Source organism: Periplaneta americana, chromosome 15 (assembly GCF_040183065.1).
Source record: "Periplaneta americana isolate PAMFEO1 chromosome 15, P.americana_PAMFEO1_priV1, whole genome shotgun sequence".
NCBI lineage: Eukaryota > Metazoa > Arthropoda > Insecta > Blattodea > Blattidae > Periplaneta > Periplaneta americana.
The window spans coordinates 155,013,776-155,029,137 of NC_091131.1; the positions used below are offsets into that span (position 1 = coordinate 155,013,776).

At 37.2% G+C, this 15,362-nt stretch overlaps 1 protein-coding gene across 3 annotated transcripts in view; it reads right to left on the minus strand.

The window, feature by feature from the left end:
• The window catches only part of LOC138715467 (uncharacterized), a 534,187-nt gene that overhangs the window by 114,667 nt on the left and 404,158 nt on the right, over positions 1-15,362 (minus strand). For 2 of the 3 annotated variants that reach the window (XM_069848401.1, XM_069848400.1), the window contains exon 5: positions 2,955-3,059. In XM_069848401.1, coding sequence (XP_069704502.1) covers positions 2,955-3,059 — 105 coding nt within the window. The remainder of the gene's footprint in view (positions 1-2,954; positions 3,060-15,362) is intronic. The other variant, XM_069848402.1, reaches the window with a different exon arrangement.

A 15,362-nucleotide genomic window follows, 5' to 3' on the forward strand; every position in this document is an offset into this window, starting at 1 on the left:
CTTATAATTACAGCTTCAATTGAACAGAACTTCTCATTGGCTAAATAGCTCCCTAACTAAAGCAAACGAAAATCCAAAGGCTGCTGAGTCCACATGAACACAAATGCAGCATATGCTTCCTCAACTCGATAACAATGCAGTTATGCACATGCGCAATTTGTTATCATAACATGCAAATACTGTAAAAATATAATTTTATCTTTTACTCCACGTAGGCCTATCACTTATTGTGCTGTTGCGTATACATGAGATGCAGGTTTTCCTTGCTGCAGTTCATTTCGTCGCATTTTGCCCTAAGGATGTGGGTTTCATTTCAGCACACTTCTTTTATTTTTTAATAATGTAGGCAGGTTCAGAACTCAACATGCTTGGTTTGGCAAAGCTGTGTATTCTACCGTAATCTCTCTCGTAGGCAAAGGGTGACTTTGTTTAGTATATAATATAGTGTCTAGTAGCGCATTTGCTTTTTGTATAATGGTTAGGAAAATAACGTTGGTTCAATATAGATTAAAAGCATTTTAACGAATTTATTTTATACAAATTTAAATAAGCGTGTATTTTAACATGTTAATATTTTATGAACATGGACTTAGAAATAATAAAAAGTAACAGAGGACAAGACATATCATGAGAAATAGAAGCTTTTAAACGTTGATAAACAGGGTATCATGACCATGAAAACATTCGATCATATGTAATGAATTAAAAAAAAATTGTACAGCACTGAAAAGAAAGGCAACAGGTGATTTACATGCAAAACCCTTAAAGCTGATTAGGACCGAAATTAAAGAAAATAGTACTTTTGAGTCTTTTTATGAAATTGATCCGTTCAGGCAGGCAATTTATAGAAAACTATGCAAAATGCTTCCCCCTGTTCCTTCTTTCATCGAGAGGCCTTACAATATCGTTCTGTGGAAAATGTAGTTACACACATTGGAGAATAGTTCTTATGTGGACGGCAATAGTAAAATTGCCGTAATAACTTTTAAAACAAATCTAACTTTTCTCTTGAACAATTAATACATCATTGTTTTGGTTGACAGTACTTTTGATTATGCTGCCAACCATTTCTATCAAGAGTACACCATCCGTTCTGGTGTTTATGATTTCATTCATTGTATTCCATAGATCTCACATTACTATTGAAGCTTTAAGATGTCGAACAAGTCAAAACTTTACAAGATTACAATTTTTGGCGAGATGAAGTGAGGTGAGGTGGTTACTTGTTTTTGCCAAATGCTAATATTCAAACATATAACAAAATATAGTGCTTCCTGCAGTAATCATGTCTCCAAATATGTGGAAAGCAGTCATTTCAATGCTTTTGTTATATTATGAAACAGTATCACACAATGCTGCCAAAAATAATTTTCCTAGCGTTAAGATTATAGAGTGCAAATTTCACTTAGAACAGAGCTGGTTTAGGAAAATTAAAGGAAACAGTTTATCAAAGCTATAGCTCGGAAATAAAACATATGAAATTCGAAAGTGGTTAAAAACTTTTTTTTTGGACTTCCTTATTTACCATCATCAGAGATATCAGATGCTTTTGCAGAACTAATATCAGAGGCCTCTCCTGTTAGGGAATGTTTTGAATTTTCTCATTATTTTTTTGGAAACTATATGGAAACATCAACCTTCAACCCTGAATTATGGGCTGCAGAACCACAATTTTGACCTGTACGAACTACAGACGCGGCATAATGTCACCGCAATGGACTGCAACATGAATTTTGTAAGACATATCCACCTATATTCATGGTCATAGACGCATTAAAATAAAACATAGACTACATATGAAGTGCTAAAATGCGAGAAATATAAATGGGAAGGACAGTGAAAATAAACATTAGAAACTATTAATCTTGAACCAATATGAAGAATACACTTCGAACAAGATGTCCCGTACACAGTTGCTTGAGCATATGATATCAAGAATAGATGAGCACATATTTAAATTTTCATTGCAGTGTTGCCGTGCAACGAAATTGAAAATATTTGTGCTGTAATAAAAGAAGCAATTAAAGTGCGACGAAATGACTGACGGCCATATTTCTTTTAGTGTACCTTCAAACCGGAAATAGTATATTTCAACCTTCTGCGTTTTAGCTAGTTTTCTGAGCACGTCATTTTCATTTACAGATTTTTTTTTTTTCATGTATGTCTGTATATGAGAGCCAGTACATTAAGGCGCCCCTCCCCTTTGTTGTTACTAATTTAGGCCTACATTTCCTTAGTGATGAAAATGATCATTCAGAAGTACTTGCAGTTACGGGGAGAGTTGCCATTATTGTGAACAGATTGTGTATTAGGCCTACTGGAAGTAAGTCACTGTTATTTTAATGTTGCAGAGCTTCAACAGCGTTTAATTATTTTTTTAAGGCTCCGGGTAGGGGAGGGTTACCCCAAAACCCCTCTCGCTGCGCCAGTGATATACAGTATATACCCATATAAGCGCACGCGCATACGTGCAAACGCACACATACTCAAGGTGCGGCAAATGTAGGCTTACACTTATTCTTTTTCTGGAGGTAAGAAGCTTTGATGGCAGGCTATTTCAGTGTGGAGGACAGGAAGTGGATTCTCAAAGAGAACTGGAAGAAAAGAAACGCGACAACCGTGGGGTCACGTTAGCAACAAATATTCAACTACCCCTCTCTCATGTCGTCAGGTCATTTACTGATATGTGGTAAGCTTGGTACCAACGAGGTCTGTTCACTATAGAGTGGCAGCGTGTGCATCTTTAGAGAATCCGCTTCCTGCCCTTCAAGATGAAATTGTCCACCATCACTGCTTCTTACCTTCAAACAGAGTTTATTGTCAGTCTGCTTCAGCCGCAAGTCTTACACTAGTAACCTAGACATAGAAGTGGAGTTTCTTTTTACTAGCCCGCTGCATGTTCCTCAATCATCCCGGACCAGCGGGATGCTGCAGCTCTCCTCCTGTGGACCCACCTGTCAGTCCGTCTTTGTCGTCAGCCTCCACATTGGCGCCAGCGTTGACGAGGGCCAAGATGGCGTCCGCGCTGCCTGAAGGACAGGAAGCACCGGAGCTTGAGTCTGCGTGCAGCGAGAACACGCCGATAGGTGGCCAGGCTCACCCAGTTAGTAACAACACAGTGACATGGTGCAAAGCAGGTGCGAGGAGGAGCTTCTCAAACTTTGAGCCGCCAATTCTGAAGGTGCAATTAAAATATAATTCGTGTTAAATGAAACATGACGTTTTTCAAAACATGATCAGTTCAATTTAGCAAATTTTAACTTTTTTGTTTTTGGCAGTGTTGCGTCATGAAGTTTGAGAAGTCCTGAAGTGTTGCTGTGTCTAGAAGACAAGGCTTGGAACCTTATAATATGAACGTGAGAAATACTGACATAAATATGTGACCAAAATTGGCCAAATATGTACATAGGCCTAAATATGTATTAAATAAAAAAGTTATTATGTAACTTAAAATCCGATCTTTGTTGACGGATATATTTGAAGAGTCCACTGCAAGAATGGTGGAGGCCATTTGGAATACATTTTGCAGGAGAAGCAATTGAAATTTGAAATGCTTAGCGCTCAAAGCTTAACTGTGATTTTCCGATCATTACTGGACAATGACTATCAGTGTTAATGCCATATAACTCTCTATGTACATTTTATATGTCTTAAGCTATGCATTGACAATCTCGGTTCATTTTGACAAGAAAGTGATATCCATCATTCTTGCAGTGGACTCTTCATTTTACACCGATCCTGAAGTAAGAAAAGGGAACTTAAGGCAATAATTGATTTCGTGAGGTCTATTGATGTCAACTTTTTTCTCATTGTTAAATACAGTATATGCCTATTGTATTGCTTCTATAATACTTTCTTATATTAGAGTCATTCCACGTCAGACCGGGCACATTTTGACCTCATATTTTTTAGAAATGCTTGAAACTTCTTGTATGCTTTCTAAGGGTAAAAATAAGATATCTTTATTTTTTGTTGGCCCCAATTCTGATTATTTTGAGATTTATACAGCATCAAAGTTATTGAAAAATTGCACACACTGACATAAAAATATTAGTTTCTCCCATTACGTGTATCGTATGAAATCGAGGTTAGTCTCATTTGGAAGGTTAAATATCAGGTTTTTAGTCTGTGCATGTTCACGTTCCATTTTACTTTATGCAATAATTATTATATAAATCTTGATGTTCATAATGTTAGGAAACTTAAGGTACGGTCACACGTTGCTACCTTTGCTGCGCAACTTTTGTACTGCAGCTGCAAAAGTTGCGTGTCGTGTTCACACGTAAGCCAAAAGTAGCGCGCTACACGCTACTTTTCGTGCTGCGCAACCCGAGTGCAGCAAAAGTTGCAACTGGAGGTTGCGAGTCTGTTCACACAGAAGGCGCTACTTTTGCAGCCGCAGTCATGCTGCAGGTTTCCATCTCCGTGTTGACTTCTCAATATACATTTTGTGGTTATGTTCGCATTATTAGGAAACTCATGCTAAAGCTTACTTATCTATTATTTGCTTTTCTGTCCTAACTAGTATTCAGAAATTGACATTATTTTTACTATGACGCTTTTAAAAACGCCTATATACTTAAATTATAACCAACAGCATATTCACGTAATCAATCTTGGCAACCTCCTGTTTGAAACTACGCTACAGAAAATTAAAGAAAAATTAATTATATCGTCAGCAAATATGCTCAGACTGTGTTGTGCATTTAATAACTGTTACAAATCATTTATTTTCATCACATCTAACATTAAAATACATCCAAACAATAAAAGTATCATTGGCACATTTGGGTGGTAACACTGGTTGCAACCGCAGCAAAAGTTTCAACAAAACCGATATCAAAAATGCTGCGGCTGCAACCCTGAGAACCCTGTTCACACGTCGCTACTTCTAAGCTGCGCGCAGCATGGAAAAGTAGCGGGCAGCAGGTTCGGCAGCCGCTACTTTTCGGGTTGCACCGTTGTTCACACGTCGCAGTACGAGAGTTGCGCAGTTTTTTGTACTGCATCGCTGCAAAAGTAGCGACGTGTGACTGTACTTTTAGAATACCAATTTTAAATTGTCGCATGTTGTCCATTTAATTATCCGTAAGTATGCCAAAGTTCATAATGGGAAAGCAATAAATGACAGAGTAAAAAATACTAAATAAATACGCGCTCAGAATCTGTTGCGCTAATTTTAATCCCTTGAGCGGCACACTGTTATACTGCTGGCTGAAGCCTGTCCTGCGATAAACTGTCAATTGCTGCCTTGTCTATTATCACCAAACTGGCTATTGTCAGTCCTCTTTGTTTACGTCTGTAGAAGCTTGGCTGGGATATACAATACTTAAACCAGGTCCAAGACAGAATGAATTCCCTTATTAATAACACAGTACTATATCAGTACCGTGAATGTGTGTGGCGTAATTTCTGTTATTGTTTTTAGTTGGTGCAATTAGTATGTAGGCCAATCATGTCAATTGATGCTCATAGGCGCAAGCGCGTGCTTTAGAGCTCAGGGGAGCTTTAGCGCTTTATAGCGGAAAGGAAAGAGACAGACGAAAGAGGTAGTATATGTCGCTTGGTCGAGCTATATACAGGGATGGCCAGCACTGATTCAATGGCAAAGGGAAGAGAACTTATTAAAACTGCATCCATGTTAATTTTTAGATTTGTCTGAGAAGTATAAGCGCATTATATAGGAATGTAAGTTTCAATTTTAATGCTCATTTGTCACAAGTTTGTTTTTTATTTCTTCAAATGGAATATTTTCTCAACCTTTTCAATAGAAAAGTGAAATTTTCAGATATAGACCTATTTATTTAGTACCATTACAGATACTGAAACAATGTTTTCGTACATCTAACATATCGTAAATTCGTATTACTAAAGATAGTGTATTACAAATTTTGAAAATATTCGCATGGAAAATGTTTGTAAGGAAATGGATTAACAAAGCAAGTACTGATACATCATCAAAAGATACGTGTCCATGTGTTGTAAAAATGTCAGCTCTATAGCTTCTGCACGTTTCGAGAAAATAATTTATTATTCTGATGATAGGAAGTTGCTCACCAATATCACTTTAAAAGCATAATTCGGTAAGAGTTTTGTTGTGGAATATTGGTTACACTTAAGACATATACAGTACCTAGGTAACTTTGCTTTGTACTATAACATAATATTGTTTTGATTAATTGTTGATTACTTTTGTAAGGTTAAAGATACCATCAATATCAATTCCAACTTATCATGTCATACTCAATTTTTTTTTTTTTTTTTTTTGGAGGGAGGATATCACTTTCTTTATGAATGATGTGTTTCATCTACTTAGTGCAGTATAGTTGTACTGCTATGGAATTTATGTGAATATTCCTTCTTAACTCTTTATTATGTTATTAACGTTTAAAACACAAGTGCAATATTAAGAAATTCGTGTTAGTACTTTTGTTTTACAGATAATAAAGAAAATATAAAACAGAAAGGAGCCATATAAAAATAACAACATAAAATTTCACGTTCCGTTTGACGTTTGTGCACCACTGTTTTCTTAATCCAACAGGCTGCTTATTCCTCCTTCCATACGTAGCGCTTGATGCCCGCGCACGTCAAGGTCAGAAAAATGCGCTTGCTTTGACATCACTGATGTAGGCTAATCACAATGAGTAATATAACACAACCTAGACACGATCAATGGCTTAATCCTTTCAAAATAAGCAACCGCAACCATAGGTTTAAGAAAGGGAAATTCAGGTGTGTGACTTCCAACAGGTTTAAAAAATTGAACATGCAACATATTAAGTTGTCGTACAATCTTAGGATTTGTGAAAATTGTCGTAAGAAAATTTCGTTAATGTGAGATGTTGGTGAATCAAGTGCCGTTCAAACCAGCAGTATTGATATCTTAGCCGGTTCTAGTGTCCAGAACATTGAAGAACAAACAAAGGCAATTCGGAAACTGATAAATGTGGTGCGTCAAGTAAATCAGAGATATCAGTGACGGACATTGATGAGTTGAATGAAAGTTTAGTGTCAATGTGTGAAACACCAATTAAGAAGAAGAAATTATCACAGAAGAATTATCCCGAACAGAAATATTAGAAAATAAAACAGACACTTAAGGAAAATATTTTCCGCGTTTAGAAAAAGGAAGTAGAAACACCAGATGAGAAGAGTAGCAGTGACATAATTAATAAGCTAGCAGAGTGTTTCAGTAACACTATTGACAGAAAACTTAAAATTCAGATTTTAACTATATTTGAGGACTCGCCATACAGTAAAATTATGGAACACTTTGATGCATGTAATCATTAGTTTTGCAAAAAACTTAGCTACAGAGAGGGGAATTCTCTCAACTCCAGAATCTACATAGAAGTGGAAAAACTTTAGACACATCAATAGTGAAAAAAAGTATTTCATCATTACACTAATGATAATATTGTTTTTATTTTAGTAGGTTATTTGATCAACATCTTAGGTTATTTAGCGTCTGAATGAGATGAAGGTGATAATGCCAGTGTGAAATGAGTCCGGGGTACAGCACTGAAAGTTACCCAGCATTTGCTCATATTGGGTTGAGGGAAAACCCCAGAAAAAAACCTCAACCGGATAACTTGCCCCGACCAGGAATCGAACCCGGGCCACTTGGTTTCGCGGCGAGACCCGCTAACCGTTACTCAACAGGTGTGGACTAGTGGTGATGTAAGCCGACACATGGCGGGAAAGAAATAAACTTCATTTCTGTAAAAGAAGACGGCCACAAAGTACAGAAACAGAAGACATTATTGTTGTCAAATTTAAAAGAAACGTTTGAGGCTTTTAAGGTTAAATATCCAGATATACAAATTAGTTTTTCAAAATTTGCGGAACTAAGACCAAAACAATGTGTGCTTCCTGGAGTCAGTGGTACTCATTCAGTCTGTGTGTGCTCATCATGAGAATGTAAAGTTGTTAATTGACGGTGGAAACATTGCGAAATTGACAGCCAATCCAAAACGGCCATTGAGAAATTGCAAAGATCTGATTTCACAGATTGTATGTAATCCTGCATCCCCTGATTGTTATTTCAGAAAGTGTAAAAATTGTCCATCAACAGCAGACTTAATTCAATATTTACAGGAAGCATTTGAAACAGAAATGATAGATGTAGTCAATTACAAACAATGGGTAACTGTTGATCGAACTAATTTAGAAATTTTGCAGTCTTCAATAGAAGAATTTTGAGATAAACTTTCGACCAAGTTAGAAGCCCTAGCCCCTCACGCATTTGTTGCTCCGGAGCAAGCTGCGTTTGTGGCGGAAAAGAAAGAAGCTCTCCAGGGCGGTGAATGCCTTGTAATTTGTGACTTTTCCGAAAATGATGCCTGCGTGATTCAAAGCTAAGTATAGATGTTAATTATAATAAAAATCAGGTCACACTCCATCCTTGTAATTTATTTTAAAGACAGAAGTGAATTAAAACATAAAAACTTTGTACCAATTTCAGAGTGTCTTAAACACGATACAAATGCTGTCCACCTTTCCGAACGACAATACGGCTTCTGAAGGACGAAATAGGAAATGTGAAAAGAGTTATTTATTTTGCTGATGGGGCTAGTACCCAATACAAAAACCGAAAAAAAATTGGTAAATCTGTGTTTTCACGAAGAAGATTTCAGCGTAAGTGCTGAATGGCATTTTTTTTTTTTGGAATTTCACATGGGAAGGGTCCTTCTGATCGGATTGGCGGCACCACTAAAAGCCTAGCAACAACAGCAGTCTTCAGCCACATCAGGACCCCATTACGACACCAAGAAAATTGTTTGAGTGGGCTGAAAAGAATATTAGTGGAATTCATTTTCTATTTTTCACCAATGATGAACATAAAAATGAATGCGACTTACTGCAGTCTCGATATGAGAGGGCAAAAGCATTAAGTGGCACGAGAACACTACTGTTCTCCAACCAGGAGATCAACAGTGAAAGGAATGTGCTTACTATTGCGTCATCTATTGGAGCGAAGTATATAGATAATATTACCGTTATAACGTCAGTTTAAAAACCATGCGCTCTCCAGGAGATTAATAGTGATCTAATTTTGTAACTAGGGTAGTATCAATATGTGTGTATCAATGTTATTGTTTGGGCTGTGAGAGCTAGCCAATACAGATACGAGTACCCACGTGTGTGACCTTATGATATCTTATGACATCAACATTCATTCACAGCATTACCCTTTCGTCTCAGTCCCCAAAGACTTTCTCGTGGTTGGAGTACAGTACATGCTTTCATACCGGTCTCAAAATCTGAAGCACTAGTTAAAGATTATTCTTTGTCCCACGAAAGTAATCGTGTATTTATCTGAGTTGCTTAAAAGTACGCTTCAGTTATCCAATCGGTTGACTTCTTTTTGTGTGTTTTAAGATAGTTTTGTGGAATTTTATGTTAATAATTGTGCTTCAAAAGTGTTTACATATTTCGTAAGTTGACTTCATGGCGTATAACATACTGACACTGTGTGTACACACGTATCCATTCATAATGACGGTCCTACTCAACAGCGTGCGCTCGGCTGGGTAAGTTAATCTATTCCAAATTCATTTATATATATCCCATTCTGAAATTATGTACGCATATAGTTGAGAAACTAAGGAATGCAGTGATATTTTCTATATAGTTTGTGAACTTTAGAAAAAGGCATTTTAAAAATATATTTTCGAGAAAAAATACAACATAAATTTTTATGTAATTGAAGGCCAGATATGCTAAAAGTATATCTTATGAGCTTTAATATGAGTCGAATTGGAATAAATTGCGTTAATTAGTATCGGAAATATTACCGTTTATATGCAACGGTGTGCGCGCTATTACATAAATTTTGAATTTAAATTGTTTTCGAAAGAATCAAGTTTTATGAAAATAAAAATATACGCATATTTTATTTTTGTTCCTTCAATCGAATAAAAAAGTTTGACAGAAATAAAAAACATCAAGGTTAAATTTCCTTTAAATTTGTCCGGTTTGACGTGGAATGACTCATTAGTGACAAAATGTATTCTATAAAGTATGGAAAGAGAGGAAAGAAAAAAACTTCATGCCAGAAAATGGAACAAAAATTAAATGAACAGCACTAGAATGAACGATTCACCTCCAAGCAAATTTTATTACGTATTCTTTAGAGGTACAATTATAATTGAATATATTTAAGTAGTAGCACAGTAACTACACGAAGAAACTCATCGTTTGCATTGGGATATGTTCCTTACAAAGCATTACTTACCGTTACTTATAAGAGATACACAAACTGTCTTTTTGAGAAAGGGTTGTCCATTCTTTAATTTTATTGTCAGAATCTGGATCTACACTGGAGCAAAAAAAAATATGTATGCTTGATTGGTGCATACACGAGAGCTAGAGGGATAGGCAGTGTAAACAATTCCCAAACGCATATTAATAAACTTCAGGAGATTTAGGTTAGAATGTTAAAAGAAATGTGTTATTTTCTCGAAATATGCAATATAATTCAAAACATATAAACTATTTTGTATATGTACTGTACATCAAAATATGAAACCTAGGTACCTTACATCAAAATATGTAACATAAGCCAACATACTTATGTAACTTTAAACTGTAGACTAAGGACTTTTTAGTCTGATTCGCAGACATTTATGTTTTTCTCTTAGCTACATATAGGCCTATAGGCATACGATATGTATGTATATGTGTATAATGCCTACCCACTTCACTTGCGTGAATCGGGTTCCGCATACTGCGGATAGATGGCAGGACTGTGACCCATTTTCGTGTTGCACACCACTTCGGCCGGCCACGTTATGCATGATGTGTAACTGTGAAGAGTTATGTCATGTACTAGGTGAGTGTATGTGTAAGTGTTCGTGTAAGTGTAGTGAGGGAATGGGTGAAGATGACGATGAAGGTGAGGAAGAGAGAAGGGGAAACCCGGTGCCGGCATGTAGCCTACTCCTGTCGAATAGCACCAAGGGGGGCACCAGGCTTAACGTTCCCATCCGACGGACGAATCGCTATCAACAGTGACATATGCCTTCTCTTCAAATGCACTGCGGAGAGATTTGGGATTTAACCCAGGCATATTGGTGCACAATTTAGTGATTAGAAGTTGTGCACCGCTATCTCTCCTAGTTCCGAGGTAGAAATTATACATGAAAATTTCTGACCCCGCCGGGCATCGAACATAGGCCGCTTAGTCTGGAGACAGACGCACTACCACAGAGCTAACTCGACAGACTTGGCATAGAATATTAGTCTACGTAATTACACAAAGCTCAGACTGTATTGATGAAACTGCAAACAACGTTCAGGAATCAGCAATCGTGTCAAATTTCGGACAGTGTTTTATGGAAACGACTCAATTTTCAGAATGGAATATTCAGTAACTTATTTTCGGCTAGTAATTTCTGAATGACTATGGCCAATTTTATAGCTCTGCAGGATTTCTTAAGTTGTTAGCAGATGGGGAAGACAAAAGTGAGAATGGACTCTGTATTCGAGAGTTAGACTAGAGCGTTTTGTACCAATTCGACGAACAGCCAACCTTATCCACCTCTGATGCAGCTTATGTCTTTTAGCTTACCATTTTTACATTAACGAAAGAATTATGTCAAATATCGCAGTTTGCTGTTGGTGACCGAGTAGAAAGAGACTCTTTATACAGCCAAGCTTGTCGGATATAAAAAAGTGGAAGAACGATTGTAGAAAGTGGTTGTCTGTTACATTCATTGAAGAGTTTAGCAGAATATGTTAACTTTTAACTTGTCAGTTGGGTCAACGCCCCTCTTGACGGTCTGATATTACCTATCCTTACTTACTTACTTACTTACAAATGGCTTTTAAGGAACCCGGAGATTCTTTGCCGCCCTCACATAAGGTCGCCATCGGTTCCTATCCTGTGCAAGATTAATCCAGTCTCTATCATCATATCCCACCTCCCTCAAATCCATTTCTATATAATCCTCCCATCTACGTCTCGGCCTCCCCAAAGGTCGTATACTCTATATGCATTTCTGGATTCGCCCATACGTGCTACATGCCCTGCCCATCTCAAACGTCTGGATTTAATGTTCCTAATTATGTCAGGTGAAGAATACAATGCGTGCAGCTCTGCGTTGTGTAACTTTCTCCATTCTCCTGTAACTTCATCCCTCTTAGCCCCATATATTTTCCTAAGCACCTTATTCTCAAAGACCCTTAGATATTACCTATCCACTATTGATAATATGAACACTGGTGACGAGAAAGTGATCAGATAAAAATGACAAGAAAACTTGAAAGAAAACTGAATAAAACAGTTTATTTCCCTTACAGCGGTATCGAACCCTAGTATTCTTGGTAAGAGGCTAAGTCAGAGCAGCAAGTGCTATTCGTAGATGACGTAGAGATTTCAGTGTTAACCTTTGAAACCAGGTCCAACAGATTTGCAGTCCTCTTCTTAAGGGTAGATTTCGATTGCGCAATTTATCTGAAGTTGTGACATGTTTTTGCACTTATCTAGAGAGAAAATTTTCCGCAAAGAGTGTAATACAAAATTTGATTAAATTTTGTAATGGAAAAGAGTGTACATCAACCATAATTTTCCACCCCATTTATGCAGTTTTTCGTACTGCCTAGCATGTTAAGTAGCCACAATTCTATCTTACGAATTGAACGTCCTAGGTGTGGCTAAAATAATGGTTGCTCCAGTGTGCCTTACACATTTAAAATAGTTTAAAATAGATAAAGATGATTTACTTTAAAATAGAAGTGAATTTTAAAAAAATGAAACTTCCTTCAAGAATTGTAGCTTAGAAATAGCATAACTTTGAAGTTCTTCTACGAGTATCTCGTTTAGCCTTCTCTGTTTTCTTATTGTTGCTGTACTCGTTTTAGATGCAGTCTTGCTCATTTAATTGATTTGTAATAAATATTTGTTAAACTTTAATGTTTCGGTGAGAGTTGTAAAGCAGAGAGTTAAAGTGTGACTGCAATGACTCACATGTACAGGGACATCATTTTATTTTTACTAACATTTCTGATATTAACCTGGCTATACCTTTGAATCAACGGTTGCTATCCCCTTCCACGACTGGAGTTCGATAGCGTAATATACAAACAAATCACTTTACTAGGTATAGGAGGGAAGAAAAGTAATTCATCCATTTACGTAAACTATGAAATATCACGCTTTTGAGTTTGATAATTTTCTTTAGGTTTTTGTTTAATCAGAATACAGTACAGTATTAACAATGAGTGTTTTTACTCACGAACTGAGCTGTCCATACGGACGTATTCGTTATGCAGTGTATATTATACTGTCTACAGCACAATAGCGTACAATACAGAGAATGAAGTTAAATTGAAAAATAATCATAATATGGATATTTAAACACATTTTTCAAAATGGTGGCCGTTCATTTCGATACAGGCTTCAGTTCTAATGTATGTCATTTCAATTACCAGTTTCGTCCTTCGTACTAGTAACTCATGTTGAAATAATTCTGTACCTACTCTATAAAAGAGTACCTTATGTACTGTAAATTCAATCTTCACTTCTGCTCGATCCGAAAAGATAAAATTACTCAGACATGCTATCTACTGTCCGTCCAAGTGGTTATGTCGCAGGATCGTAGAAAGGAGGGAAATCACGTGACAGTTAATTACTTAACGAGGCCCTGTTATTTAAGTTATTTTAAACAGTTCTATGGGTATAATATTGGGTAGATGTCCAATTCCTAACAGAAATTAATGTTCTCAGAAAAGAGCTAAGATAGCCCAGCCACTAGCCTTTACAGAGAGGCGAATAGAAGCTCGTGGGGAAAACCGGAATGCGACGTAGGCAAATGGACGACAGTACCTATGCGAAAATGATGCAATATTGGAAGCTCTTTCGTCATTGGAAAACGAGAACATATTTTTGGAACGTACTGTGACGGTAAGGCTACTATGACTGTATATGCGGTCTTGGATCTGTGTGGAAGACGGTTTAACTTCATTAGTAGAAGGGGTGGAAGTGAAGTACATTAAAAAACTCAGGTACAATAAAAATTGAAGTAAAAATAAAATGATGTCCCTGTACTTCTGCTGTGGTCCATGACTGCAGACTATTCTACCCGCAATGCTGGTGGAAATCATGCTTCTTCAAAAACGTAGTTACTGTCAGACAGTCGATTTTCAGCCAAGTCAATAGCAAATACTTCTACAATATCAGGGTGTAAGTAAGATAATCCAAATGCATGTGCAAGAAACGTATCTACTTCACATTCCTTGTTCTTGTAAACGGTTGCGAAACCCGAACTTTGCAGTTCCGACCAACAAGACTGGTACAAAAGGAATTGGAAACCATTTATTTGTACGTTTTGTTGCTACAATGAAGTGAAGTTAGTGTATTTTAAACGTAATATGATTTAAGATTTAACGAGTGTTGTTATATGGTTAATTACTACTAATCATATTATTATTATTATTATTATTATTATTATTATTATTATACAAAACAATAATGTAATTTTATTGTTTCAACAATAGTCACTTTCTATAATTTAGTTTAAATACTCCCGTCAACAATGGGATTTCCACTCCAAACAGCAACACAGAATTCGTTATTGCACTCCACAGACGACAATGACAATTTACTTGGATTATTGAGAACAACAATGTACTCCTAATCTTAACTAATGTTCACAGAGCACCATTTACAAATCAGACCTGTCAGTTCTCAGTTCACAGTTCGTTTGCCTTGGCTAGTTCTTCTAGCTCAGTCACTCGAGTTCACAGTATCTCGAACCCCAGACCTTCAGAGACAGTCTACTGAACTTCGAACTCAGGTCACCCAACTGCGGTCCACTGCACTCAAACTCAGGACTTCCGGCTCCCACAGTTACGGACACAACTCAAGTCGAACTCCGGTCTCGAAGCTGGCTTCACTGCTACACAAGACTGCTTTGCTGTCCAAAACTAACAACGACTGCAACTAACTAACTGCTCAAGTTCACTCGCGTGTCCTATTTATAACTAAACCATAGTTTCCGGAAAGTACGATTTCGCGATCAATCGACAGATGCCTAGAAGATGGCACCTCTCGAATTCTCTGGATTTCTTCCCTCAGTCGCAGGCGCATTACTTCCCCCTCTCTGCCGCGGTCGCCGTCTCTCCTCTCCTCTCTACGCCACAGCACATGCCCCAGGAAGCAGATGCGCGCGCAACTTCATTTGCCGCGCCGAGCCACTGCCGACCTTGCCCTCCTTCTTCCGGTCGCGAGATCGTATCCCAGTTGTCACATTATTATCATTATTATTATTTGGCGCTGTTTTTTTAGTAGGTTATTTTACGACGCTTTATCAACAGCTTAGGTTATTTAGCGTCTGAATGAGATGAAGGTGATAATG